Source organism: Dermacentor albipictus, chromosome 9, assembly GCF_038994185.2.
Source record: "Dermacentor albipictus isolate Rhodes 1998 colony chromosome 9, USDA_Dalb.pri_finalv2, whole genome shotgun sequence".
Lineage (NCBI taxonomy): Eukaryota > Metazoa > Arthropoda > Arachnida > Ixodida > Ixodidae > Dermacentor > Dermacentor albipictus.
In genome coordinates, this window is record NC_091829.1 from 60,155,408 (window position 1) to 60,181,285 (window position 25,878).

A 25,878-nucleotide genomic window follows, 5' to 3' on the forward strand; every position below is an offset into this window, starting at 1 on the left:
CATTCCATCTTGAGCAATATGAAAAGGAACACTCGGAAGCATGTGTCCGAAACCCTCAAATCCAACACGAAGCGACGATTGCGCCTGTCACTGTGGAAAACAATGTGGAAAGGAAATCACTAATTTCGCCGATGGCACTCCCCCCCCCCCTCCCCACCCCCCGTAGCTGTTTGTTCCTACAGTACGGTGTAGCATCATGTCGGCACCTGCCAGGCGCCATCAAAGCGCCCTCATTTCCGTCTGCGCCCACACTGGCATCATGATCGTGAGTGGACGTTGTGAGATCCGTGATATTTATTGCTCTACTCTCGAACGCAAACGGACTACGAGACCTAACGACATCTAAAAGCCTATCACAGCCTACGCTATGGCTGTGTTCGAGCGCTCGCCGTGGATGGCTGAATAGACAGCGAAGGGGACAGCGAGCTCATTAATTACTGTTTCAGCTCTAATGAAGCTGGTAAGAGAGCCAGAGTCGCGACGAGCAGCATCAAATTCAGAAACGACGCGGTCTACTTTGCAAACGCAACGCAGCGCAAACGCGAGGGACGAAGAAAATTGACAGTGGCATAGCTCGGCTATGCCAGAATATACGTAGCGAAAGCTAAGGCATAGCATGGTTAGGCTTGGTTAGTCTTAATTGCAAGTCCAGGTTAGTCTGGTTGTCTAGCTATATTGCGGCGTTTAGCCAGTCGTTCGGCGGCCTGTTCGTCTGTTTCCTTAGCGATTCGTTTCCTCTTCACCTCGTTCCGATGTCGATTCCAGGCCTCCTCCTGCTTATCAGAATTGTCGCCGTCCATACTGCCGCCTCAACTGTGGTTGCGGCGCACGCGAGCTCTCCTTTTCAATCCTCCGACATGTTATCAGGCATGCGACGCAGCTGGCGAAGCGAGCGGAGGCGAACGCAACGACGAGGAACGCGATGTGTGACGAGGAACGCGGTGGGACATCATGCGCCTGCTCGGATCACGGCCACGGCAAAATCGCAAGTTCGCGGCAAAATCGCAAGTTCGCGGCCAGTAAAGCTTTCGCTTTAAAGAAGTGCTGGGCGCGAGTCACTCCATTTTGGCTTCCTCTACTTGGCTGTCCAAACCAAATGGTGGCTGAGCCATTTGGTTTGGAAATATTCCGACTGCAGGAGGGTCGTCTGCGCACAAAAAACAGTAATTGCTCTTTACACGATCAGTTAATGTGGGCTGTAATTTGTGTTTTTCGTAGGTTTGCAACACGCGAAGTGGTAAAATACAGCTATAATATGGGCTTTCCCTCGCTTCTTCTTGTCGATGCGGTGTGGCGTCGAATTGCACAGATGCTTTCCAGACGCGTTCTGCTAGTGGAACTCGAGGCTGTCGTCTTAGAAGTCTAACTAGGCTTTCTGCAATGCTGGCCAGAATTAATGCGCTATGCCTACTTGACACAGCGCATTACTCGAAACTTCATGTGCTACACCCGTCTGACCGTCCTCTCCGCTACGTCGTGCTCATCATTAGAAAGTTTTAGCGTGTAGCGTTAACGTTTACAAAATACCGGGCGACCGGAGCCGTGGACGGCAGTAGCAAAGCTGGAAGCGACATCTTGCGACGATTTGTCGAGCTAAAATACGTTTGAAAAATTGCTGTCGCGTGAGTGTTCCCGTCGAATGAAAGCCATAAAAGGGCTAAACGTCAGCGATTACGCCGCCACAACATTTTACATCGGAAGTTAAGTAGGGTATAATAGGCCAATGAAGTATTAGCTTTGTGTGCTCTCTTGCTCGACCCTGCGTCGCCAGATGACGCTACCAACGTTAGCTGCTGCCATACGCCACTTCAGTAAAGCCGTATTTCGCCAGCGGTAATACGCTTATTACAAGCTAAAGCTCATCATTATTTCAATTAGCATATTGCGGGAACTCCACGCCCTATTCGGTATAATGTCCGTTTCTAACCGCATTAACGCCAACTTGGGTAACTGTGTGCGTACAGGAACAGACAGCTTGGGCTGCCAATTTATCACCATCATCAGCGCAGTTTTATGTTAAGTGCAAAACGAAGGCTTTTCCCAGCTATCTGTAATTAGCCGTGTCTTGCGCTAGCTGATCCCAACTTGCTACTGCAGATTTATGAATTTCATCACACCTCCTAATTTTCTGCCGTTTTCGACTGCGCTTCTCTTCCCTCGGCATCTGGAATTGAAATGTCCACCGAACTTAGTCTCAATAATAACAAAAGCACTAATAAACCGAGAAATCATATACGAACAAGATAATATTAAAATACACAGAACACTTGCAATGGGATCACCACAAGGTTCGCCTTTGAGCCCTTTGCTCTGGAACTTGATGACGGCAAAATTACTAAATATTAAATTCCCCGAGGGCACATACGCTTTAGCATTTGCCGATGACATTTCAATCGTGGTCAAAGGCAAATCGAGGAATGAAATAGAGCAGAAGGCAAATAAAATAACCAATAGTATAGACAAATGGGCAACTTAAATGAGAGTGGAATTCAATGCTGAAAAATCATACTTCATTACAATAGGCAAACAATACAATAGTCATCCCCCACAGATAAAAATAGGAGGAAAAAGAGCCAAAAATGTAAAGGAAATTGAAATACTAGGCGTAATATTTGACGCAAAACTTTCTTTCCTTCCTCATTTAGAATATATCAAAAACAAAGTGACATATCTAACACACCAGCTAAGTAAATTCACAGGGAAGAGAAAAATTATTCAACAATCACAACTAAAGAAAATATACACTAGAGGCATAGAAAGAATGATAGTATATGCCAGTCCAGTTTGGTATAGTCAAAAGACAATAATAAATAAAAAACTGAAATCAATCGAGCGAATTCCCCTCATTCTAATCACAAAAGCCTTCAGAACCGCATCCAATATTTCATTAAATATATTAGCAAACATTCCGGCAATCTCTTTAACAATAGAAAAAGAAATAGAGGTTTACGAAATACTTAAACAGGGAAAAAACTTCACTTGGAAAGACAGAATATTCACACACACAGACATAACAGACAAATATGATCTGTGGGACTTCCACCCAGCAGAAAATCTTTCCTTTCCATCGGTAGGCGAGGAAGATAAAGTAGACCTTAAGATTTTTACAGACGGCTCAAAAAAGGAGGAAAAAGTAGGGGCAGCATTTATTGTGTATAATTCGACAGGACAAACAATAACAACAAAACAATTTAGACTGCCGTCATATTCGTCTAATTTTGAAGGAGAGGCAATGGCAATTCTTAAGGCTGTTGAACACATCCAAACAAATTACACAGCGTTGACATGTCAAATTCTCACAGACAGTCTTTCTTCCTTACAGGCATTGAGCAACCCTAAAAATAACAACCCATTCATAGTAATGATTAAGAAAAGATTGAAAGAAAATTCAGAAAACAGTATAACATTCGCATATGTAAAAGGACACAGTAAGAATAAAGGAAACGAGGCGGCTGATTTACTTGCAAAAGAGGGAAGTGAGCACGGAGATCCAATACACTTACCAGTGACGAAAACATTCATAAAGAAACAACTAAAGAGTTCACTAAAAGAAAAATGGAATAAACTATGGCAAGAAGAGGGGAAAAATAGTTATGCGTTCCAATGGATAAAGAATTGTAAACTTATTCCTGAAGACTTTATACCTACTTATTATACTTCCCAAGCGATTACGGGACATGGGAAATTCCCTTTCTATTTCGAACGATTTAATATTAGAGCAACATTAAATTGTGGGTGCCAAAAACCTTGTTGTAGTTTTGACCATTATCTTGAAGATTGCGAACTAGTAAGAAATGAAATAGGTAAATTAGAACACCATTTAGGGAAATCACTAGCAAAAAGAAAACCGGAAATAATCAAGAACGAGAAAACAAGGGAACTTTTAGACCAAATAGTCAGGAAAGTTAACGATAATATTTTGCAAGTATAACAACATTGAAAATAGAAAGTCATAACATATATTTTGTACACAACATTAACCAATCATATTCAGTTTGTACAGGCCGAGGGCAGAACGTCCAAGGTGGAGGGAGTATCCCCTGCCGCTCGGCCGTGCAAACAGTTACACTTACACCAATAGAAATTTTATCTACACACACTCTGCCCCTCTTCACCCCCCCCCCAAAACAAAAGAAAAAGAAAAGAAAAAAAAAAGAACTAAAAAAGAAAAAAATGAAAACAAAAAGCATACATATATTTCATTTTATTTTATTTTTATTTATGTTTATGATCTATCACAGCTCAAGCTTCAGCTACATACTAAAGGCTAAATCCTATATTCTACAAATATAAACCATAATAAAATAACACATGTTTACTACATTAAATAATAAATCTATTCTTAAGTTTTGCCAGGCACAGGAAAAGAATGAAACCAACCACGGAAGACCCGGCCAAGTATCCAGTGGAAGACCCTCGCCAAATCAAGTCAAGCAAGTAAAGAAGACAAACTTGTCAGTCAAGAGGAGTTCAACTTACATTTTGCATTTAGTTAATAAGTACTGTTTACTCAATAAGGCCCGCACCCCGCCCGTTCCCTTGGCCGTGGACGCTGGTGGTGACACACTCTACCTCCCTTTTCCTTTTCTCTTTACCTATACCCCTAATAAATCATTTCTCAATCTCATACCTACCTTATCTCCCTTTCTCTTCTCTTCTACCTTCTTTCACAGCTAAATATTTATTCCTTTATTTTTTAACGAAATTATATTTTTGGCCCTATGCCATTTTATTTTATTTCTTTATTTCCTTTTTCACCTGCGATACACTAGTGGTGCAGGTTGAGGCATTTCTTCACTTTGCCTTTCTCACTTCCTCCTCCTCCTCCCTCGGCATCTATTTTGTTAACCTAATAGTCCTCCGCTTACCATCTGCCCTATGCCTTACATGGCGTGCCCAGCTCCATTTTTAACTCCTAATGTTAGCTGCAGTATCAGCTATCCCCATTTGCTCTCTGACCCACACTTCTCTCTTCCTGTCTCTTAACGTTACGCCTAACATTTTTCGTTTCACCTTCACTTGTTCTCGAGCTTCTTTGTTAACCTACAAGTTTCTGCCCCATATGTTAGCCCCGGTAGAATTCCATAATTGTACGCTTTCCTTTTCAACGACAGTGGTAAGCTCCCAGTCAGGATTTTGCGATGCTTACCCTATGCACCCCAACCCGTCTTTATTATTCTGCGAATTTCCTTCTTATGATCGGGGTCCGTTGTGAGAATTGACCTAGATAAACGTAATCCTGCACAGACTGCAGAGGCTGACTGGCGATTATGAATTCTTGTTCTCTTGTCAGGCCATTGAACATTATCTTTCGCATATTTATTCTTCAACTCTACTCATAAACTCGCGCAGTTAAGGTCGAATCATTTGATGCACTTCATCGCCAGTGTTGCTAAACATGACGATGTAATCCGCAGCTAGCGTCCCAATTTTCTTCTTCACTGCAAGTACGGCCCTTCAATTGCACACCCCTTCCTTTCAAACACTTTCTTTGAAACATTCCGCAGGTCGGTAACCCCTTTGGCTATTTGCTTCGCTATCTTTCCTTTATTAGGTCCTTTGTTAGTTGGGGAGACCTTACCTACCGATTCTTTGATGCCTTACCTCCCACTTCAATCGCTACTTCTGAAATCAGCCTAGTTACGGCGACCAATTATGTGCAGGCGACATTGGTATACACAACTTGGGTCATTGGATGTGCATAACTGGACATCTGCCACGGGATGTGTGCCCGAGTAGACAACTTTATCCATTGGCTATGTGCAACTGTGCACGTGACACGAGGCATGTGAGCATTCTCGGCCATTCTTCCAGAATGGGTGTGTGCCCGGACGGATAAGCAGAATATCAAGATGTGCTGAGAGTGAAGGTATATGTTGTGAAGCGAGCAGAATTCGACCTGACCGTGCATTGACGGGGAAGAGTTGAGCTGCAGAGAAGTGAAGAAAATGCCAGTAACAGAGAATCCAAGAGTTCGGTTGCACAGAAGTGAACAGCTTGGCTAGAGTGTGGGCCTTTTCAATGCTAGAGTGGTAATCGCGTTCACAACTACATTGATCGTGACATAGGTTCTGCCGGAATCTTTTCTTTTTTATGCGTAGCATTCTTTGGGTATAGGCGCTCGGGGTGGGCTTCATTCGTCCTTCCGTTTCGTGTGGCAAAAAGTCCGTACCGCCATCTAGGCTTGAATAGGTGAATTTATGTGTAAACGCAAACTGCTGTACGCTTACCGCCACCTACTTGTGGGCGCACCACCTCCGACGCTATATTTTGTCAGCCAGCCAGACGTAAATTTGCCCAAACTTCGTCGTCCTGGCTTCGAAGCGGCTTCGTGACTTCATAAACTCATCAGTCCAAACAAAGTACTGTTTTATAAATTATTAAACACAAGTAAAATATTTCGACGGCAGGATTCGAACACACGACGTCTAGTATGAAAGCCCGATACTGAAACCATTGCGCTGCGGCCACATTTTTTTGAATGACTTTATGGTACTTATTACAACCCGATAAAACATTCACCAGTTGTGCATAGTAAATGAATGGCGGGTAAGATGACAGCCACGCACAGAAGAGGCAGCGTTGATACTTTGGGGGGGGGGGGAAACATTGGTTCCACTTTATAAGGGTGGTAAGGATAGGCAGCTACGTATGCATTGACAAGCGGCATAAAACACCCTTATGAATTTCTCGCGGGCAGGCGAGCGCGTTGAGACGCTTGGTACATTTCGGTTTTGCCTTGCCGAGGCGCAGTTAGAACGTAGGCGAGAGAAGCTTGCACGGACAAGGAAGGCGCTCAAACCGCATGGAATCAGAGTTGCGTGTGCAACAACTAGAAGCTTCTGAATAGGACGCGTTGGAACGAACGTGAGCGTGACTACGAGCAAATTATACAAAAAAAAACAACAACACTGCAGCATTTACTTTCATTTACGAAACAAAAGATTTGTAATAAAAATTAGTTAAGTGGGGAGATAGTCATAGGGGGCAGGATATTCTTTAGAGTTGCTTATCTCTTAAATTACGACAGTGTTGGTTTCAAAGGTACTGTATAGGCTTCATAAGTAATGATTACAGAAAAAAAAATGCCACGCACTATATGACAATTCCCCAACACGGAGTTTCTGCCCAAGTTTTTTTTTTGTCGCCCTCTACATTCTGACATGGCTAGCAGCGATATCGCTTTCACAATAAGCACATTGCTTCATTGTATTCAATAATTTGATATAAGATTCGGTGCCCCTTGTGAATTGTAATTTGGCGGCTTACTGTGACCAAGAAATATTTTGTAGCTTATAGAAGCAGCCTTAGAAAAAGGTGCAGAAATGTTTGCGCCACTGTTGTTGTTACAACGAAAGAGTTACACATTGGAGTATCTCAGCAGTCGGCTTGAGTACACCTTATTGAGCTTGAGGCAGTTTCTGCGCCAGTGGTCGTGCCCGTTTGTTTCGCTTCAAACCGGACGAGTTCATCAATTCTTTCGCCCGGAAAGGTGATAATAGCCAATTTGGAATATATTTCGGGCTTCCCTTTCCACTTTCCTTTTGTGGTGTTATATACAATATTCTTGATATATGTACGTGCAGATTGTGTCTTTTGTGCTGTATACTGTGTCTTATCTGTGTGCACAGCTTTGTGCATATGATTAGTTTTATTATTTCTTGTACACAGTGTAAATAAACTTCTTCTAAACAGCATTAGCCTTAGTATGTTTCAGTGGGAAGTGACAAATTAGCATTTACGAATCCTTGAAGCCGGCAAGTGTTATCTAAGTCGTGTTTCAAGCGAAGGACCTAGCTTTGAAGGTGAAGGCCGAACTCTTAACAGGTTGCTAAAGCGCATTTGTAAATCCCGATTTTCTGATTCCCGCTTTCCTTTCTGATATGATTGGCATTCTTTGGAAACTTACTCACCTTGAGGTATGGATGTCGTATGTCCGCGTACGTACGCCAACCTGTACCACTGAGCACGTGCCCCAACGGACAACTTGATCTATTCGTATGTGCAAACTGGAAGTGTGACGCTAGTTATGTGGACGTTATTGGCCACTCTTTCTGTTCCTCTTTCTTCTGTTCCTCTTTCTGTTCCCCCTTTCCCTTCCCCCAGTGTAGGGTAGCAAACCGGACGATCGTCTGGTTGACCTCCCTGCCTTTCCTCTCTTTGCTATCTCTCTCTCTCTCTCTCTATGGCCACTCCCTCCGCGACCCGCCGTGGTTGCTCGGTGGTTATGGTGTTAGGCTGCTGAGCACAAGGTCGCGGGATCGAATCCCGGCCACGGCGGCCGCATTTCGATGGGGGCGAAATGCGAAAACACCCGTGTGCTTAGATTTAGGCGCACGTTAAAGAACCCCAGGTGGTCCAAATTTCCGGAGTCCTCCACTACGGCGTGCCTCGTAATCAGAAAGTGGTTTTGGCACGTAAAACCCCAAATATTATTATCATTACTATGGCCACCCCCTCCGAATGTTTGTGCCTGCGTTCTCGGTGTTCGTCGTCAACTACGAAGGTCTGATTACGTCAGGAGGATCGGTAAAAACGATCCAACTCGGAAGAGGTGGAGGAACCAGCTATCGCCTTAAGCCATGGCTGCCGCCACCAATACTTACATCATGGGCAACTCTAAATCCGCCGTTCGAGATTGCGCTCGGAGACGCATTTGCCCCAATCGTCAATTCAACCCTCAATCATAACTCTAACCGCGGCAACGTCCAAATTGCCTGGGCTTTGGCCCACTCCTCGCTCCCCGGCAACGAGACCGCGCACGTCGGGGCTCGAGCTTTCGCCTCCCTGGCCCGTGGCCCACTACCGCCCGGAGTTGAGCATATCGAGACAGAGATGACGGGGCCAGCGATGCGTGACCGTATGGCAACGTATCAGGAAATCACTCAACATTATAGGTTGGCTAGACAAGAATTCGCTCGCTTCTGCTGCCGCGTTTCCTCACTGCAGCGTTTTGACAGCGAGTTGCCGCGGTCATCGAGTGAGATGCGTTCATGTTGGATTGTGTGCGCGTGGCGCCATGCTTCATAATTTAGTTAGTATGCCTATGTTTACAAGTTTATGCGGCCGATAAATACTGCTGCCCTTACTTCGTAAAGCTGGCCACTAATTTGCTAATTCTATTGCTAAACCTAATTGCTAAAATTGCTAAACCTAATTGATAACAATCGTTATTCACATGTAGTTCGTTACGCGGAAGTCTGTTCGAGAAGGTGGAAAAAGAGGAAAAGCAGATTACTGTCGCAACTGAAACAGACTCATCATTAATCTTTACCGTAAGCGCTCTGCCTTACTGCAAAATTTCTCTACGTCTCGGCTGTAATCTTGCGCTATATTGCGCATGAGATGTGCAGTTTTTTGCTATTTCTGAAATCGTGAAGGATGTGCTTATTACTGCTCGCTTGTGGTCTGCCTTTCATTTGGAGTGATGTCCCTGCACTGCCGTGTTTAAGCGCCATATTTCGTATTTCTTAGCTTGTATTCTGTGGCGGGCCAGGAACTTGCCAACTAGTATATTTGTCCACGTATCATTATTTTACCTTCAGTATGTGTGTACACAAAGCTACATCTAGTAGACGGTGTCCAAATTTATGGCCCCTGACAGGTTCCTTCGAGTAACAGAAACAGAGCTCAAAGGCTATGCTTTTGCGAAATGCATGCGCCGGAAGTGTTTACGGGTGCCGGAGACACGTCGTGGCCGCCATGTTAGAGAGAACTGAAGCTGGCGATGTCCGCACTTATGAACCAGCTGCTGTCACAGCAGATAAGTTTACAGCCACGGAAGTTCCTCAAACTTGCTTGACGTAACTTTTTTTTAAATTCTATTTATACCTAATGTGCGTCTTTTCTTATTTCTTCTCCTTCCAGCTTGCGACCAAGGGTGAATCGCATTGCATGCGACATGCCAGCAAGCCGGACAACGACAACAAGAACACCTACAAGAAGCTGCTGCCCTGTGAGTCGGCGTTCCGCCACGCATTCCTTCTTTCGTATTGCTATTTCTTACCTACAAATAACTGCTACGAAAAACAAAATTATCCGACTGTTTGACTGCAGAATCAGCGCTGTAAAACGCAGGAGCTATAGACGCTTGGAAGATTATACACTCTCAGAAAATAAGCATGCACCCCTTGGAGCTTAGCTTGTCCCCTAACAGTAATCGTCATCTATCTCTCTCGCTATACTTTAATGACATATATTAGCGCAAGAACATGAAACTACAAAGGATACACACGAAACAAGTCACACGTACTTTGTAGGCCTCTGTGCTTGTGCCCGTGCGCTAAGCCATGTCATTAAATGAGCTCTAGCTGGTCCAGCAACGTGTCCTTTTGCTTGCCTTTCCTTTCATTACCGCTGCGCGCCCGGTACTTCCAGGTCTCGAACCGCATGCGCGTTATTAACGTGACGTATATCATTCTTGACAGGAATGTAGCGAGCGCAGAGCTTTCAAGAAAGGACACGCAAGCAAGCTAGGCAGGGATAGGGATAGATAGGCCCCCAAAGAGTGTAAACATTTATTATTATTATTTTTTTAGTGTACGGGCCATGGCCTCCGAGCTGCGGTGCGCGTACCGCACAGTGCTTATACGTCAGCGTAGCTTTTAGTGCTATAATAGTGCTACGCGACGCGCCTACCCGCAGCCAGGATAGGTGGCAGGTGTCAGGTAGGCGTGTACTAACTATGTGGTGCAATCGTTAACCTGTTATGTACTTTCACTTCTTTCGTAAGTGTGAAAACGAACACGTTGATACTGCCGCTTTTAGACGGAGTTAGTTGCGGCAGCATGTTTGGCAATGAAAACTAAACCGTGTTTTGTTTTCAGTTGTTCTTCACGTGAGCCATTTACCTGAGAACTTGTGGATGGATTCTCAGTGGTGCTGTGTATAGTCGAACAATTCTGTGGCATTCTGTCATGCGTCTATCGTTTCATTTCGTCGTGGCATGAAGTGGTAATGTGTAATGCTTTTCTCTCACCACTTTATAACTTTGCGTAATCGCGCTGTTTTGTCAACGCAGCATAAGTAAAATACGTTCGAATGCTTTTAAAGAGTGTACACCATAATATGTTCTCTTTCTTTTATTGTGCGCTGACTCTTCTGCTGTCATGAAGGGCCTTCAGGCACTTTCGAGCTGTTTGCAAAAGCTTTTCTCCTGAAGGACCTTCGATTAATAGTTGGAGATGAATGTCTGATGTGTAGAATGGGAGCTTTTAATGCGTTAGCATTAGGAGTGTGAAAGTAGAAATCAATATATGTGTGCGAAATGTAGGCGGTCAGTCACGTGTTATATATATACATATATATAGTCGTATCATGAGAAGGCAACAAACACTGACAACATAGGGGAAATTACTTGTGCTTAATAAATGGAAATAATGAAACGATGATATAATGGGGAAAAAAGTGGATGAAAAAACAACTTGCCGCAGGTGGGGACCGAACCCCACAACCTTCGCATTTCGCGTGCGATGCTCTACCAATTCAGCTACCGCGGCGATGTTTCCCCATCCACTTTCTTGGGTATTTATGTGTCCTAGTACAACCTTGGAAATGTTAGCCAGCGCCACCACTCACAGACCTTGACGGCGGACGTGGAACGTCCTTCTTGCCGCAGGCGTCACGAGAACGTGATCTTTTTGGGTGAAGGCAACTGGTCAATAAACCCACATATGCTACCTGAAGGCATCAATGTAGCCGGATTCAAGATCCTCGTTATGTAATAAACGAGAAGAAAGGGGGTTAACCGAGGGGCCCGATTTTTATTAGTCATATAATAAGAAGCCAACAAACACTGACACCAAGGACAACATAGGGGAAATTACTTGTGCTTAATAAATGGAAATACTGAAACGATAAATTAATGGGAATTAAAGTGGATGAAAGAACAACTTGCCGCAGGTGGGAACCGAACCCACAACCTTCGCATTTCGCGTGCGATGCTCTACCAATTGAGCTACCGCGGCGCTGTTTCCCCATCCACTTTCTTGGGTATTTATGTGTCCTAGTAGTATGTGTCCATACAGTATGTGTCCACACTGTTTTCACAGTGTGGCGTCACTAAGTTTTTGATGAGCTAGAGCAAGTTTTCAATTGTCGATAGCTAAGGTAAGCAATTGAGAAATTACAATTTACCCTACAGTTACACTTCTGACTTGTTAACATTTCGTTTTGTTAACCTTCTGTTTGTTCTTGTGGTACGAATGGCCAGACGTAAAATTTCGCGAGTAATATTTTTTTTTAATGCGCAATAGTGTTTGGGCTTTGTGGCGTTCGTGATTAATCCGGCCTCGATCTTTCTTATTTACGCACTCTCTTGCGCTTTCTCAGTCATTCGTTTAACTCTTCTAGTTCTCAGCTTACAAATGCGTTCCATTGAAAGGGCATTAGCTTCTCTCACGCGCAACAGGAAACCTACAGGCGCGCTTCCAAATATCTCCTATCTTACTTACAAACTCATTTTTCTTTTTTTTTATGTTGTTGCTGTCGTTATTGCTTGGTGCTTCGATCGCATTCTGTCAAATCCCTCATGAGTTCTGCGACATCGCCGGAGAAAAAAAATCATTGCAACATATGCGCGAGAGAAAAAGCTTAGGAAAGCAGGCAAGATTAATTCTACGCGTAATACTCAATGCATCGTATTTGCCGAAAGCGAATTTCATTCCTTTCACGAACAGGCGCCAATGCATTTTATGTAAAACACTCGCCTCTTTCAAGTAAAGCAAAAAGTGAGCAGGAAAGTAAGAGGCATCGCTGAAGAAATACGTATATGTATTGTGCCCGTAACTTTCGCCGCAAGGATCGATGTGAAACGATATTCGCTATGTCTGTTTTCGTCGATGCTTTTGGAGAGAGAGAGAGAGAGAGAAAAGTTTTAACCCCACGCGACAAGTTTCGTGGGCGTCCGCGAAGCCAATGCTCTCATTCGGAAAGTCGTTAAAAACAGACACGAATTCGAAAAGCGAGATTTCAGTTACAGAAGATGACGACCGCGGCAGTGTCGTTTGCCACAACCTCGGCCGCAAAATTGATCGTGCCGTTCTCTGTGGCGTTCATTTTCTTTCTTTCTTTCTTTCTTTCTTTCTTTCTTTCTTACTTTCTTTCTTTCTTTCTTTCTTTCTTTCTTTCTTTCTTTCTTTCTTTCTTTCTTTCTTTCTTTCTCCTCGCTTAAGCGCCTTGACATCGCGCGCTTCTGCGTCTGCGTCTTTCGGTTCGCCGAACGAGCGGACCACCAGTAAGGTCGATATTTTCCAAATTGCTATACGCCACACAGATACCAATAAATAGCGGGGGAAAAGTCTTGTACGCGATATGAGAGTTTATCAGTAAGCGTATCCCGCGCAGTGAAACTGAACAGACGCGCCGATCGTCAAGGAATTGAAATGATATTTGCGTGTTGCGATGAGAAAGGGGCAAGTGCGTCCGCTTTGGCGATACTAATTAACTACGGAGGACGATCCTTTTTTTTTTCTTTTCTTCAATAGATGTCGCTCCTAGTCCATACGTTCGAGGAACTAGCATCCACGTTACCATCTGATATCAATACCCTTTTTTTTGTCTGTGTGTGTGTGTGTGTGTGTGTTCTAGGAATACGGAAACGTAAAACAAATAGAATCGTGGTCACGCATATCTGTATGCGACGCATAAGCCGTTAAATCACTGCTGTTTGTTTGTCTTTGTCGTTGTTACCAGTGCTGATCCGCCTCACTGTTAACTGACGTTGTTTTTTCTGTAACTTATCCTCCCTCTCACAAAAAAAGCAAACTCAGCACTGAAGAGGCAGTAGCTCCCACACCAACACATTCCCAAACCTACACGGACACAACAAAATGTACCCACTAACGTATTGCGGCATCTGCCCCTGGTGCGTCGACACACGCCCTACACTCTCCCACATATTGTGGGGATGCGGGGGCAAACCTCGACGCTTGAAGGCGCCTAGCACGCCGTTTGAGCGGTGGGAGGTACAGCTGAGCGGTGATGCCCTAGCGGGCCGAGAAGTGCTCGTCCGACAACTTCGTCGAGCAGCCCTGGCCAGTGGAGTCCTGGAATGAGGACACCACCCACTCCACCTGAAGGGCAACGACCTCGATAGTTCAAATGCATGTTTCTTTTCTCTGTCTCTCTCTCCTGTAACTTAAGTGAAGCGAGATGAGCAGGCCCGCATATTTAGAGCCAGCTATTCCAAAATCTCACATACGTGTATATACTACTCACAATATATATATGAGAACACTGCATCACGGCAACATCATTACACCCCAGACTTGCTACGACTGGGAGCGCGATAAATTTGTTTGGTACAGTCGTCGGAAATGATTACGCGCACAATGTGACTTCGTTTATCTCTCACTTCCGTGATCTCCTGCGCAAACGATGAAACTCCTGTTTGTCGTTGCAGATGACTACAACCGCGTCGTCTTAGATACGCTGCCCGACATTCCCGACTCCGACTACATCAACGCTACCCACATAGACGTAAGTAATTTTCGCATATTCATCAGGTGACATTTGACGGAACGCTGTAGGTGGCGTTTGACCCAGAAAGATATAAGCGAGAACGAAATGCTCGGGGTCCGGAAAGTAACTGCGCAGTGAAAAAAAAAAGATGATAATTGTGATCGAAGTCGCAGTTTCCCGTGATGATAGTGCTAGAACTGTAGTTCGTGTGACACCATCCGTGGGGTGCGCTGAAAGGACGGGTGTACGAGATTAGACCTGACTCAATTCAAGAGCCTACAGACAGACACAGAACATCACAGTGCAGTCACAGTCCCAGCAACACCCGGGTGTTTGTTTAACTAACACAAGGCAGCGTCGTTGTGTTCAGCATCTCGTGTAGTGATCGCTGCACCGCCTCGTTGAGGAAAACTTCAAATCTTAAGGCGACCATTTCCAGCGCACGTTTACTTTTCGGACACCCAGTAAAAAGCGGTGAACGCAAATGCGCATTCGCACTGTGAATCTGGAATGCTCGACAAGTCTCATTGATTGTATCCGGCTTGTTTTTTCTCTGAACTGGGCCGACTTCTGACGGGCTCGGGACATGTATGCGTACATTTACGGGATACTTCCCGATAAACAACAGTTCTAAATCGGCATCATTTCCGTGTCTCTCGCTGTGCTTTCGTTTAGTGCTGGTTTTGATATCTTTCAAACGTCTCCCACTCGCTCAACAGCGCAGGGTGCCGAGTGTTTTCGGCGATTCTCTCACTTTTGGCGAAAGTAAGGTGGGGGCAAGGCCAACCAGAGATTGAAATCTTGGTATTATTGATGCGGAAAGCTGCAATGAATAAATAGTATTAGGTATTTTCACGTCCATCGTTTACATAATACTCGGTGACAAAGATGTACTAGCGAGTTCGTCAGCATCCCCCCCCTCCCTTTTTTTAATTAACGTACCAGCTGCCACATGGCGTGTTATTTGTTAAATAAATTCGTACACTCCTTTTTTTTCCTGAAAGTGGTCTGTGGAGCTCATTGTCCGGAACTGAGCGCTCGTGTCCTGTGGGCTGGTGTGACCACGCCCCGTTACCTTTGGGCGCTTTCTCGCTTGTGTCTGTGAGCGCTGCGACTGGGGGCTAGCTGGTCGCGTGCGAACTTAGTTTTCCTACCGCACTGTTTTGGAGCACGAAACGCGCAACAGCACACAGCGGGGACATGAAATTATCTTGTGCCCTTAGTTCCACTCACAGCCGCAGCAGACGATGACCACCCGTTGCAAGCCCGAGGACAAAGCACCTCGAAAAGCCTCACGTCAAAAAAAAAAGAACAAAAAAGAGCGAAAGAAACCTTTTACAGCTTTTTTTTGTCCGGCAGTTACGTGGAGCGGCAATTCTATTTCGATTATGACGGGCGTTTCTGCCCCATTGTAGCAACATATATAAAAAACCGCTAACTTCTTGGTTTCTTGCTCCCGATACTGCGCACGATCACGTATTCTTGTGAGTCATGGAACGTTTCGCTGTTAACATTGTCACACGTACATTGTGTTGCTTTTTTTTTCCAGTAACTGTCTTTCACCCAGTTACACTGCTGTTATCGCTCGTTGCAATAACTCTCCTAGAGAATCGAAAATTCCTAAATGTTGTCGCCGATTCTGTGGCGAGAGAGTTCCGTCCAATTAAGACTGCGCGCGCGACGCGACTGGCGTCGTAAATTCTCGAATGCGTGTAAACATAGGTGATTAGTCTAGAATGTACAGCATTATAGATGTATAGCTAGAGGATGTACATGGCCCATGATCGTGAGTACACAGTAAGTGTACAAATGCAGACGCGGGCAAGACGTCTTCGTATTACCTTCGTGCTGTACACTCGCGGTAATCGATCGTCAACCAGCCCAATCAGCCACCCCTGCATGCGTGACCCGCGAGCTAGATTTCGGCGACCGCCGACAGAGGTCGCCGCTTACATTGAGGTTGGACTGGGGGAATCGAATGGAGGGAGGAAATCAACTAGGAGCTAGGGGTCATGACGTCATGAAGCGAGCTCTGGCAAGCCGAGTTTTCCGTGAAGCCATTCCTTTTGATTTTTCCATGGAAGAGTCGAACCAACACGTGACCTTTGAGGCTCGGCGTATTCGCCGGGAATGATGTATTACGGGTAGGTTTTATTCGATGCGCACGTGCTCGGCTGCTCTAGCTGCAGAGCAAGAGCACTAAAGCCTACCGCGCGCTCTGCATCTGACGGTAACGTATTGCTCTGACTCGTTTGGATTCAATTGTGTTGCTCAATGCTCCCTCACAATACACCATCCCGCAAATCGTTAGCAATGCTGCGGAAGATATGAGGCGTACACAGGCAAAAATCAGTGCGCAGCGAAACATAGTTCCAGGCGCAACTGTCTGATTAATGGCAGGATTAGTTTTTTTCTTTGTTTTTTCTTTTGCTTGGTGCATTACAGCGAAACGGGACATGCTAAGACCTTTGCGCATTCACGCCATATAACCGCGAAATCTGCAGCAGCTGAGCAGAGGACGCGGCGCGGATGAACACATTTCGAGGAGCAATCGCCCTTCGTGTTGGCTAAGGAGTCCTGCAGCTTCCACAGCACAGCAAACGACTGGCGAGATGGAGTGTAGTTATTTTCTTCTTCCGTGGACATTTTTCTATCTGAACTCAAGGTGGCCCAATAAAAAGTAAGATTCCTAACTCGCAGTTTTGGCAGAGTTTGCTCTTTAACCGTTTCTTCAAGGTGGCAATATAGCGAAGCGGCTGGCCCCGGATGGGCGTACAATTCAATAGAGTTCGCCTGAGGTGATTTGTAAGTTTATTGGATTTCAGCGGAGGCCAGTGGAATAAACCGATCGGAATGCCACTCCCGTGGACAGTACGCTGAACTGAAACAGCAGTTGGTTTACGGCTGCGAGGGACGATCGAATCCAGACCACGTTGTGCTCACCCTGCCTCTCCGTTTTTGCACTTGGTACTTTTGAAACACACCGACAACGTACCATCGTTTGCTTTGATGCCATCAGGCATTCCATTGTACACGCCTGCATACCGAAGAGACCGGCATTTTAATTCTCATGGGTGGTAGGTTTCCTCTCATGATGCGTGTTTATGTAGGTCTCTATGCAGACAGATATTTAGATATGTATTTGCTTATCTATCTAAACATCTGTCGGTAGTGTTCTGGACTCTGGTACGGAACTTTGTGTCGATGTTGACTGAATGTACTCGACGTTAGCTGCACCAGTTTTCTCAAATTTTCTATGAAAAGCGACGAGGTTGAGCACCGATGCCAATTTAAGATGCCATCCTTTACTATTACATCATGCCAGTTAAAATAGTTTTTAAAAATGGTGCTTGTAACAGTGTACATGTCCCTCTTCCGAATCAACCTTCCATAACGACACATGCATATAGACACTCAAACCAAAAAAGAAACTGTTAGTCCTTTCTTTCCACAAAGATTGCGCAGTTCCACATAATCATTGGACATATAAAGCATTCTGCATTGAATTTGAAACTTAGTAGACAATGACTCTTGCATCTGACTCCACAGCACACTTTCCCGCAGCTATTAGCGGTTGGCGCGTAATGACGTCACGTGGTCACCTAACGGCGAGAAACGCGGCGCTCGTGTTCTAACTTGTGCAAGACGTAACGTAGTTGGTTCAATAAGCATCGCACATTACGCGATAATTTTCTGGCATTCGCTTGCACCAGACCTTGCGTTCTTGTTTGACAAAAGCGAAGCGCAAACTTCACCATTAGTGCCAAAGAATGATATTCATACGAGCAGGGCCGTTCTGTTGAGTTCGCAAACCATCGTTCTCCCGCCATAAAAGCGGTGTCTCTAGCTCTCGTGAAAGAGGGCTAATTTCTTAGCCGAGTTGAAGTTTTTGAATAGAATTTCCCAGCAGTGCTCTCACATCCAAGCGATTCTCCTACTCTCTCTCCTTTTTTTTTTTGCAGAGTATTCTGAAGCCGAACGCCTACATAGCGGCTCAAGGTAAGAATGGAGTTCGCGTGGCTGCATGCGTGCTTGTTATTTGTTCGGGCGGAACGACCTACGTCGTTAGCGGGCCACCTTTTTACTAGGACTTTGCTAAGGAGTCGAGCAAAAAAAAAAAGGAAAAAATCTTCGAGCATGGCTGGGGAGACCTAAGGGTCATGACAACAGCAGAGGTACCCAAGATGCGTTAGACCTGAAGCCCCGCGCTTTTGTTTTTTTCGTGTAAACTGGACTACAAAAGCGTGGAGACATCGTTAAAGAGTGTCCCTGCGTATATTACGGCGTGTTTTAAGTGTCCCTGTCTTTCTGGAGCGGGAAATCATTAAAGAGAAAAAAAAAACATTGTCATTTTCAGGGTATTGCCTGTGTGGTACGCATTCTATATTTTCCATAAGCGAAATAAGAAGCAGTGAGTTCAGCGGATGGTGACTTGCGTGGTCTCCCGCGTCACGTTCACAACTCGGATAATACTAAGCCAAAATAATTAAAGGAAGACATTTAAGGATGTAGTTTAAGATATAGTTAGAATATATGTAATCCACGCTTTAAAATGAAAGGAAACTGCTTCAATAAAGCCTCAGAGAGAATGCGATATCATTTGGGGGATGCGGGGAAAAATTTGACCTCGGCGAATGTGGTATTGACGTTAAAATTATTTCAAGTTCGGTGACTTTTACGTGTTTCAGAGTCGTTAATCGCAGATAAAGTTGTTTGGTTGAATTGTTACGGCACTCGACGTTGCTTTTACAAAAAAAAGTGTCATGTTACAGTCGAAATAGCCATCACTGTCCCCAAATAGCTTGTTGGCGCCTTATAAGAACCGTAGCAATCGTTAAATTTTTTTTCACGAGCCGTTTTGCTAAGAGTATCCTAATAAGCAACAATATATTAAGTCAATAGATCGCTATCATCGTCCGGGGTTCAATGCAGGGTTTTGTGGCAGGCACGAAAGTGTAGTTTTACCCTGTGCACATTGTCTTCAAATATATCAAATATATCTAATATATATCCAATATATCAGTTAGATTTAGGTGCACGTTAAAGAACCCCAGGTGGTCGAAATTTCCGGAGTCCTCCACTACGGCGTGCCTCATAATCAGAAAATGGTTTTGGCACGTAAAAACCCCATAATTTGAAATATATCACAAGCAGACATCAGAGAGCAGCAGTTAGGCACTGCGACTGTTATGTGACTGACCGCCCGTGCAGTTCTTGTGTTCTCTTCCACTGTTCCCGTCTTTATTTGCGGTCAGTATGATACGCAGAACAGGAGTAATTGGCGGAAATTTGATACGGAAATTTTAATGGTTAAACAGTAAAAAAAAAAGAAAAGAGAAAAGGAGCCTGTATGCGCAGTTGATTGTGCTGTTCTTGTAGGTCCAAACGAGGACACCATAAGCGACTTCTGGCGGATGGTGTGGGAGAAAAAGTGCTACGTCGTCGTCATGCTCACCAAAGTGTTCGATTTCATACGGGTAAGATTTTCACAAAGCAAGCACGATTTAAGCTTCGGCTATATGAGAGCGTTCGTAGTAAACAAAGAGCTGTGCTAGTTTGGCTTCCTGGGAAAAAAATCGATTGCCCACCTGTCCGAGGCATCAGTGGGCGGATATATATATATATATATATATATATATATATATATATATATATATATATATATATATATATATATATATATATATATATATATATAACGCTTTGAGCGTTAGACACCTGTCGTCTTCACATACGAGCTCTACGGTGAGGGTGAAATACTTTCGCGCCCCCTTAAACTACTCTGAAGAGATTAATTAACAAAATATGGTTAATTTAACTTTTATCGTTAATTTGAGGGCAGTTGCCTATGTGAAAAACTGGTAGGGCCTCACAATTTATGGCAAGCAATTTTTTTTTCTTGGAAATCCGAAAAAACAAGAAAGTGCGCGTAACTCCAGACATTCATAATCGAAATTCTAGGCCAAATCCAAGCGTATCGAGATTGAGCACGTCCCGTTGAGCCGCAGACGGCACGGAAGCGTGGGGGCGGAGTTTGAATGATAGCATGGCCGCGGCAAATCCTGGCCCCACACTCTGCGTCACGTGTTTGAAAGGCAAAGCGCGCCGTATCATCAGTAGGTGCCAGCGACTGGCCGAGACGTTCATTTTCCCAACTTGAATCCTCGCAGCTTCTCGTCACGGTGGGTTTGGGTCTGGTACGAGAGCGGGGCCGCGTTTTCTACGCAACCCACGATAATCAGCTTCGATGTTGCTTGGGCCTTATCATTCAGGTTCGATTATAAATATGTCGAATCACGTGTGATGTTCTAGATTTAAAAAAAAAAGAGGATGCATTCAGATGTGACGGCCTTCGAATTCGCCAGTTAAGCAGCAGCCCCTAAAGCACTGATGAAGTCGCAGTTTTGCCCGAAAGTCGAATCATCGATTGCGATATCGAATGCGTAGGCGGCTATAAGAAGTAAGGATGGTAGTTTTATCGGCCGCATGAACTTGCAAGCATTCGCTTACTATGTAAACTAACGAGCATGGTGCCAGCGCGCCCAGGCTAACATGAACACGTCACACGCGATGACCGCGGACTGCCGCTGTCGAAACGCTGGCTTGAGGAAGCGCGGCAGCAGCACCGAGCGAAATGACCGTCGGGCTGTGTGTCGCTTCAACGCAAACTGGGCGGCGAGGCGAGAACGCAGCACGCACGAGGGTATGAGCTACCGTCGCATCTAGACTAAGCCCCCGACGCACATCACTGTGAAGACCGCCCCCCACCCATATATATATATATATATATATATATATATATATATATATATATATATATATATATATATATATATATATATATAGTTCCACTTCTCTCCTCAAAGAGGCAAGAAGCGTGTGAAGCGAGCTTCTGAACGACTATTTGCAATGTGGTGCAAGTACCACATTGCACGCAAGATTGACGGACTGTAACTGACGATGTGTGTGCAGTGCTATGGGCTCTCTCTCTCTCTCCTCCCCATCTTTCATCCCCCATCCCTCTCCCATGTGTAGGGTAGCAAACCGGTTGAGCTAAACTGGTTGCCCTCTCTGCCTTTCCTGCTCCACTTTTTCCTTCCTTCCGTGGTGAACGCGGTTTAAAACCATAGATCCTGTACCTCATAGAATTGCGACGTACTGCCAGCTCATTTCTATCGCAGTTAACGCTAAATCACCGCTGACTTTTTGTTCTTTCTCAAGCGTCTTTGGTAACCTCCAAGTTTGTCTAAATAGTAAGGCAAAAGCAAGCGAAAGCAGACGAGATGATAACTTGTCGGCGGAGGGAGCCGTGCCCACATGTTGCGCAATGCGATTGCAATGTTTTTGTCAACTATGCTATACCGTGGACAATGTCAACGTGCGCTCTGCACACGCGGTCGCAGGTGATGTGCTGCCAGTATTGGCCCATGGAGCTGGACAAGCCCGAAAAGTATGGCGTCATCGAAGTGACGCTCCTCTCCGAGGACACCATGGCCAACTTCGTCATTCGAACGCTGAGGCTACGAAAGGCGAGTATGTCTACGCGCGAGCCTGATTTAAACCTCCGAATCGTTTTTGTAGACAGTCCGTGTGAAGACGTTTCGCTATAAATTTCTGTAGACGAGCGTAGACGTCTTGTGGAGTTCTTGCGCCTTTCGTCAACTAACGCGTAGAAAGTTTTTACAGATTTTGTCTATAGAACGCACTATGCGGGGCGAAGTAGACTTGTGTGTGAAAAAAATGTTTTTTCGAGGGGCGATGAGCACATTTTATATGCAAGTTATGCCCAACGTATGATGTATGCGGTACGTGTTTCTGATGTTTCCAAATTGTGATTTAGGCACGGGAAACATAAGAGGAAGCTTTAACTTGGGGGCTAGCTGCGATCTCAAAGCACTGGAACGAAGAAATTGTTTCTCTCGGTGAATGCAGCACCGAATTTAGGGGAGGTTTCCGACATTTGAAAGATAAAGTTAAGGGTGAACTTTAAAGCCTGTCCAACTCCAATGCCGCCTATTCAAATACACGTAAAACGTAAAAACGCTTTTTCTGAGATAACCATGCACTGGGTCTATTTTAATGAAATTTGTTGCATTTGAGAGAGAAAGCTAAATTATAGTGACGGTCGGAAGCCAAATTTTGATTTAGGGCCTGGATATTTGCTATAACATTTTAAACAATTCGTAAGTTGTAAGAAAATAAAATAGAAGCACAAAGTTTACGAATTCGTAGCTGTGCACTAAAAACGTATAGTTCTGTCAACTGCATTCGTTAGTGCATCCAAAGCGGACACATTTGATTTATCAATTTACATCTTGCGCGAATTTGTTGCGTTGTTTACAGTAATTTTTCAAAAGTCGTACTCTCATATTAGTGGCCTGTAATAATGCATAAATTTTGTCCGCCTTACATGTGGTATTAGATGCAGTTAACAGATTCGTGATATCGTTTCCCACTGCTGAGTTACAGAACATTAAACTTAGTTTCGCTTTCTGGAAATTTGCAATTTCGAATTTTTTTTATAAAGAAGATTGACGGTCTAAATCAAATATTTGCTACAGACAACCACTATATTTCAATCTCTTTTTAATGCGACAAAGTCGATCAAATTTGGTGCAACGGTCGCCGAGAAAAGGGATTTCTGCGTTCCCATGTATTTAGGTAGGAGTCCTCGAGCTAAAGCTTCCTCTTAATATATAGTCAGTTGCAGCGAGCAGACGTTTTATTTAAGCTTATTTTTTAAATAAGTGTGGTTGTAATTTACGAAGCTTCAAAGAACAAGGCTACCAAGTTTACAACTCTGCGACTGGGCAACAATAATAATAATAGAACTGCATAATGTTTCTGTAAACTACACGTATAGTGATATATCTAAAGTGCCCGAAATTGATGTATAATACGCCGCTCCGAAATATGTCGCTGATTTGTCAGTGGGGCATTTGCAAAACATTCGCAAAAGTTCTAACAAATTCTTGTAAGCTGTAAATTTCTCAAATTTTCTTACCTTGAATAACAGTAACGAATACAGTTTGCAGAACTGTCATATATCGTTTCACTTTGGAGTTATTGATTTGTAAGCTTCGTGCTCCTATCTTTTTTACCTATTTTCGTCAGATATGGTAAACAATCACATGCCCTAAATTAAGGTTTTGCTTGATGCAATCACTAGAACTTATCTTTCTTTCTGAAATGCAGCGAAGCTCATTCAAATCGGTTAAGCAGTCGTCTCATAAAATCATTTCTGCATTTTTACATGTACTTCAGAAGTGAAATCGGCCTTGGCCTTGAGCTAATACTTCCTCTTAACGCATAAACCATGTTAGGATTTCGATACGCTGGAGAGAGTTTTTAGCTGTGGAAAGTTTAACAAACCAATAACTTGTTTAAACATTCTACTCATTAAGGTGAATCCAATAACATTGCGATTGTTATTGTTCATAGATATCTACTCTCTATTGCTAAAGGTAAAGCTGAACAAGTTGTAGTTCTCCTTGATTTGGACGTGCGTTTGGGCATTACAGGGGCAAAAAAAGCACTCCGTAAAAAAGCGAAGCAGTCCATTTCAATTCCCTGGAAAACCCACAGACCACTTTATTTCGCTTTCAATGGGGTAGGCTCTTCTGTTCATGCTCTCACTTCGCGACTCATTTCTATCAAAACCACTTGGTCAGCGCTCTTTAACCTCGTCTTGCCATTGCACCAGAAAACACCGCATCATCATCGTCATCATCGTCATCGTCATCGTAATCATCATCATCATCACGAGCAGCAGCAGCAGCAGCGTAGTCGTCGTCGTCTGATTTGGTACACTCTTAAAACGGTTGCACCCTTTGGGGTGTATATTTGTCCCACAACAATAATCGTCATCTGCCTTGCTCGCGTTTTCTTTCTTGAAAACTCGGCGCTCGCTACTTTCCTGTCGAGAATGCTACGTCACACTGAAAACGCGCATGCCGTTCGTGACTGGGAAGTACCGGGCTCGCCGCGTTAAAGAAAGGAAACGCGAGCAAGACAGATGGCGACTATTGTTGTGGGACAAGATAAACCCCAAAGGGTGTAAATTTTTCTAAGAGAGAGAGAGAGAAAGGCAAAGGGAAGACAGGGAGGTTAACCAGAGATTATCTCCGGTTGGCTACCCTGTACTGGGGGAGGGGAAAGGGGATGCAATAGGTGAGAAAGAAAGAATGATAAAAAAAGGAAAAAAACCCCTAAAAACCTAAGCACACACACGCACGTACACACGAACTATTTCTGTGGGCACTGTCACGCAACCCGCAAAGGCATTCTTAGTCTTACGCAGTGTCACCGTACAGTCCCGCGCCGCACAGTGTACTGTCACAATTTGTCAGAAAGTCCCGTGTCTTTCAAGTATCGCAGCAGCGCCTTCATAGCGGATCGCGCTGATGTTCGCGTGGGCCAGGTTCCAAGGATCTTGTTTTCTGACATTGGGCGCTTGTCCAGTTTGTCTAAGGTGGCTGAGAGGACAGTTCTAAGAGTGTAGGCTTCTGATAGGAGGTAAAGCACTTCGTTAAAGGCAGCTTTTGTTTATCCTCCTTTGAACACAATTAGCCTTTTGTTCTGGGTTCAAAAAAAGAAAGGGAGACAATATTAGAAATTACCCGCAAGAAACAAGAACAACCTGAAGGGCAATGCCTACGAAAAGCAGGTGGACAAGGAAGCAACACATCCGGACATATATATCAGTTGCCGGAGGGAGCGTTCTTCGAACGAATGCTATACCTTCTCGCAATAAGCAACGGATGACGCTGGGTCACTTCTCCCGCGTCGAGACTCTCTCTCTCTCTCCACTGGTTCTCGCAGGGCGAGGAGGAGCGCGACGTGTTCCAGCTCCACTTCACCAGCTGGGCGTCCCACACGCAGCCGTTCACCAACGCCCTGCTGGACTTCCGGCGGAGGGTGCGGACGTTCACCGACCGCTGGTCAGCCATCGGACCCACCATCGTCCACTGCAGGTATACGGGCGCTCGAGACTCCGCTCTCAAGGGGAGGGGGGGGAGCTATAAAGCCAGCCTGCACATGGCTTTATAGCTAAAGCCATGCGAAGGCTTAGCTTACGCAGATTCACACTGCGCGTGACATTCATTTTACGCGGTATTTTACACGTTCGAGATAGGCACAACCCATTTTAAACGGTGCAATTGTCTTTCCCTGTTGCTGCGTTGTGCCATAGTTTGAGCTACGAAAGCTGCCGCCTTGCATGAAAAGTTTTTTTTGTCTGGCTGGCCGTCATAGCTGCGGCTTTCGGAGACGCCGGTACGCCGCGTGTACCACGCGTTTATTTGAATTATAGGAACGAGCAGCGCCAACGAAGACGATCACAAGTGGGGAGAACGACGCAGGACAAGCGCCACCTGTGTCGTTCTCCCCACTTGTGATCGTCTTCGTTGGCGCTGTTCC

General features: G+C 44.7%; 1 protein-coding gene across 3 annotated transcripts in view; it reads left to right on the forward strand.

Annotated features, from left to right (window-relative positions):
• Nucleotides 1-25,878, forward strand: part of Ptp36E (protein tyrosine phosphatase 36E) — a 335,086-nt gene that overhangs the window by 293,954 nt on the left and 15,254 nt on the right. For all 3 annotated transcript variants that reach the window (XM_070526008.1, XM_065453737.2, XM_065453736.2), the window contains 6 exons: nucleotides 9,868-9,955; nucleotides 14,402-14,478; nucleotides 18,423-18,459; nucleotides 19,840-19,937; nucleotides 21,864-21,989; nucleotides 25,282-25,433. In XM_070526008.1, the coding sequence (XP_070382109.1) occupies nucleotides 9,868-9,955; nucleotides 14,402-14,478; nucleotides 18,423-18,459; nucleotides 19,840-19,937; nucleotides 21,864-21,989; nucleotides 25,282-25,433 (578 nt within the window). The remainder of the gene's footprint in view (nucleotides 1-9,867; nucleotides 9,956-14,401; nucleotides 14,479-18,422; nucleotides 18,460-19,839; nucleotides 19,938-21,863; nucleotides 21,990-25,281; nucleotides 25,434-25,878) is intronic.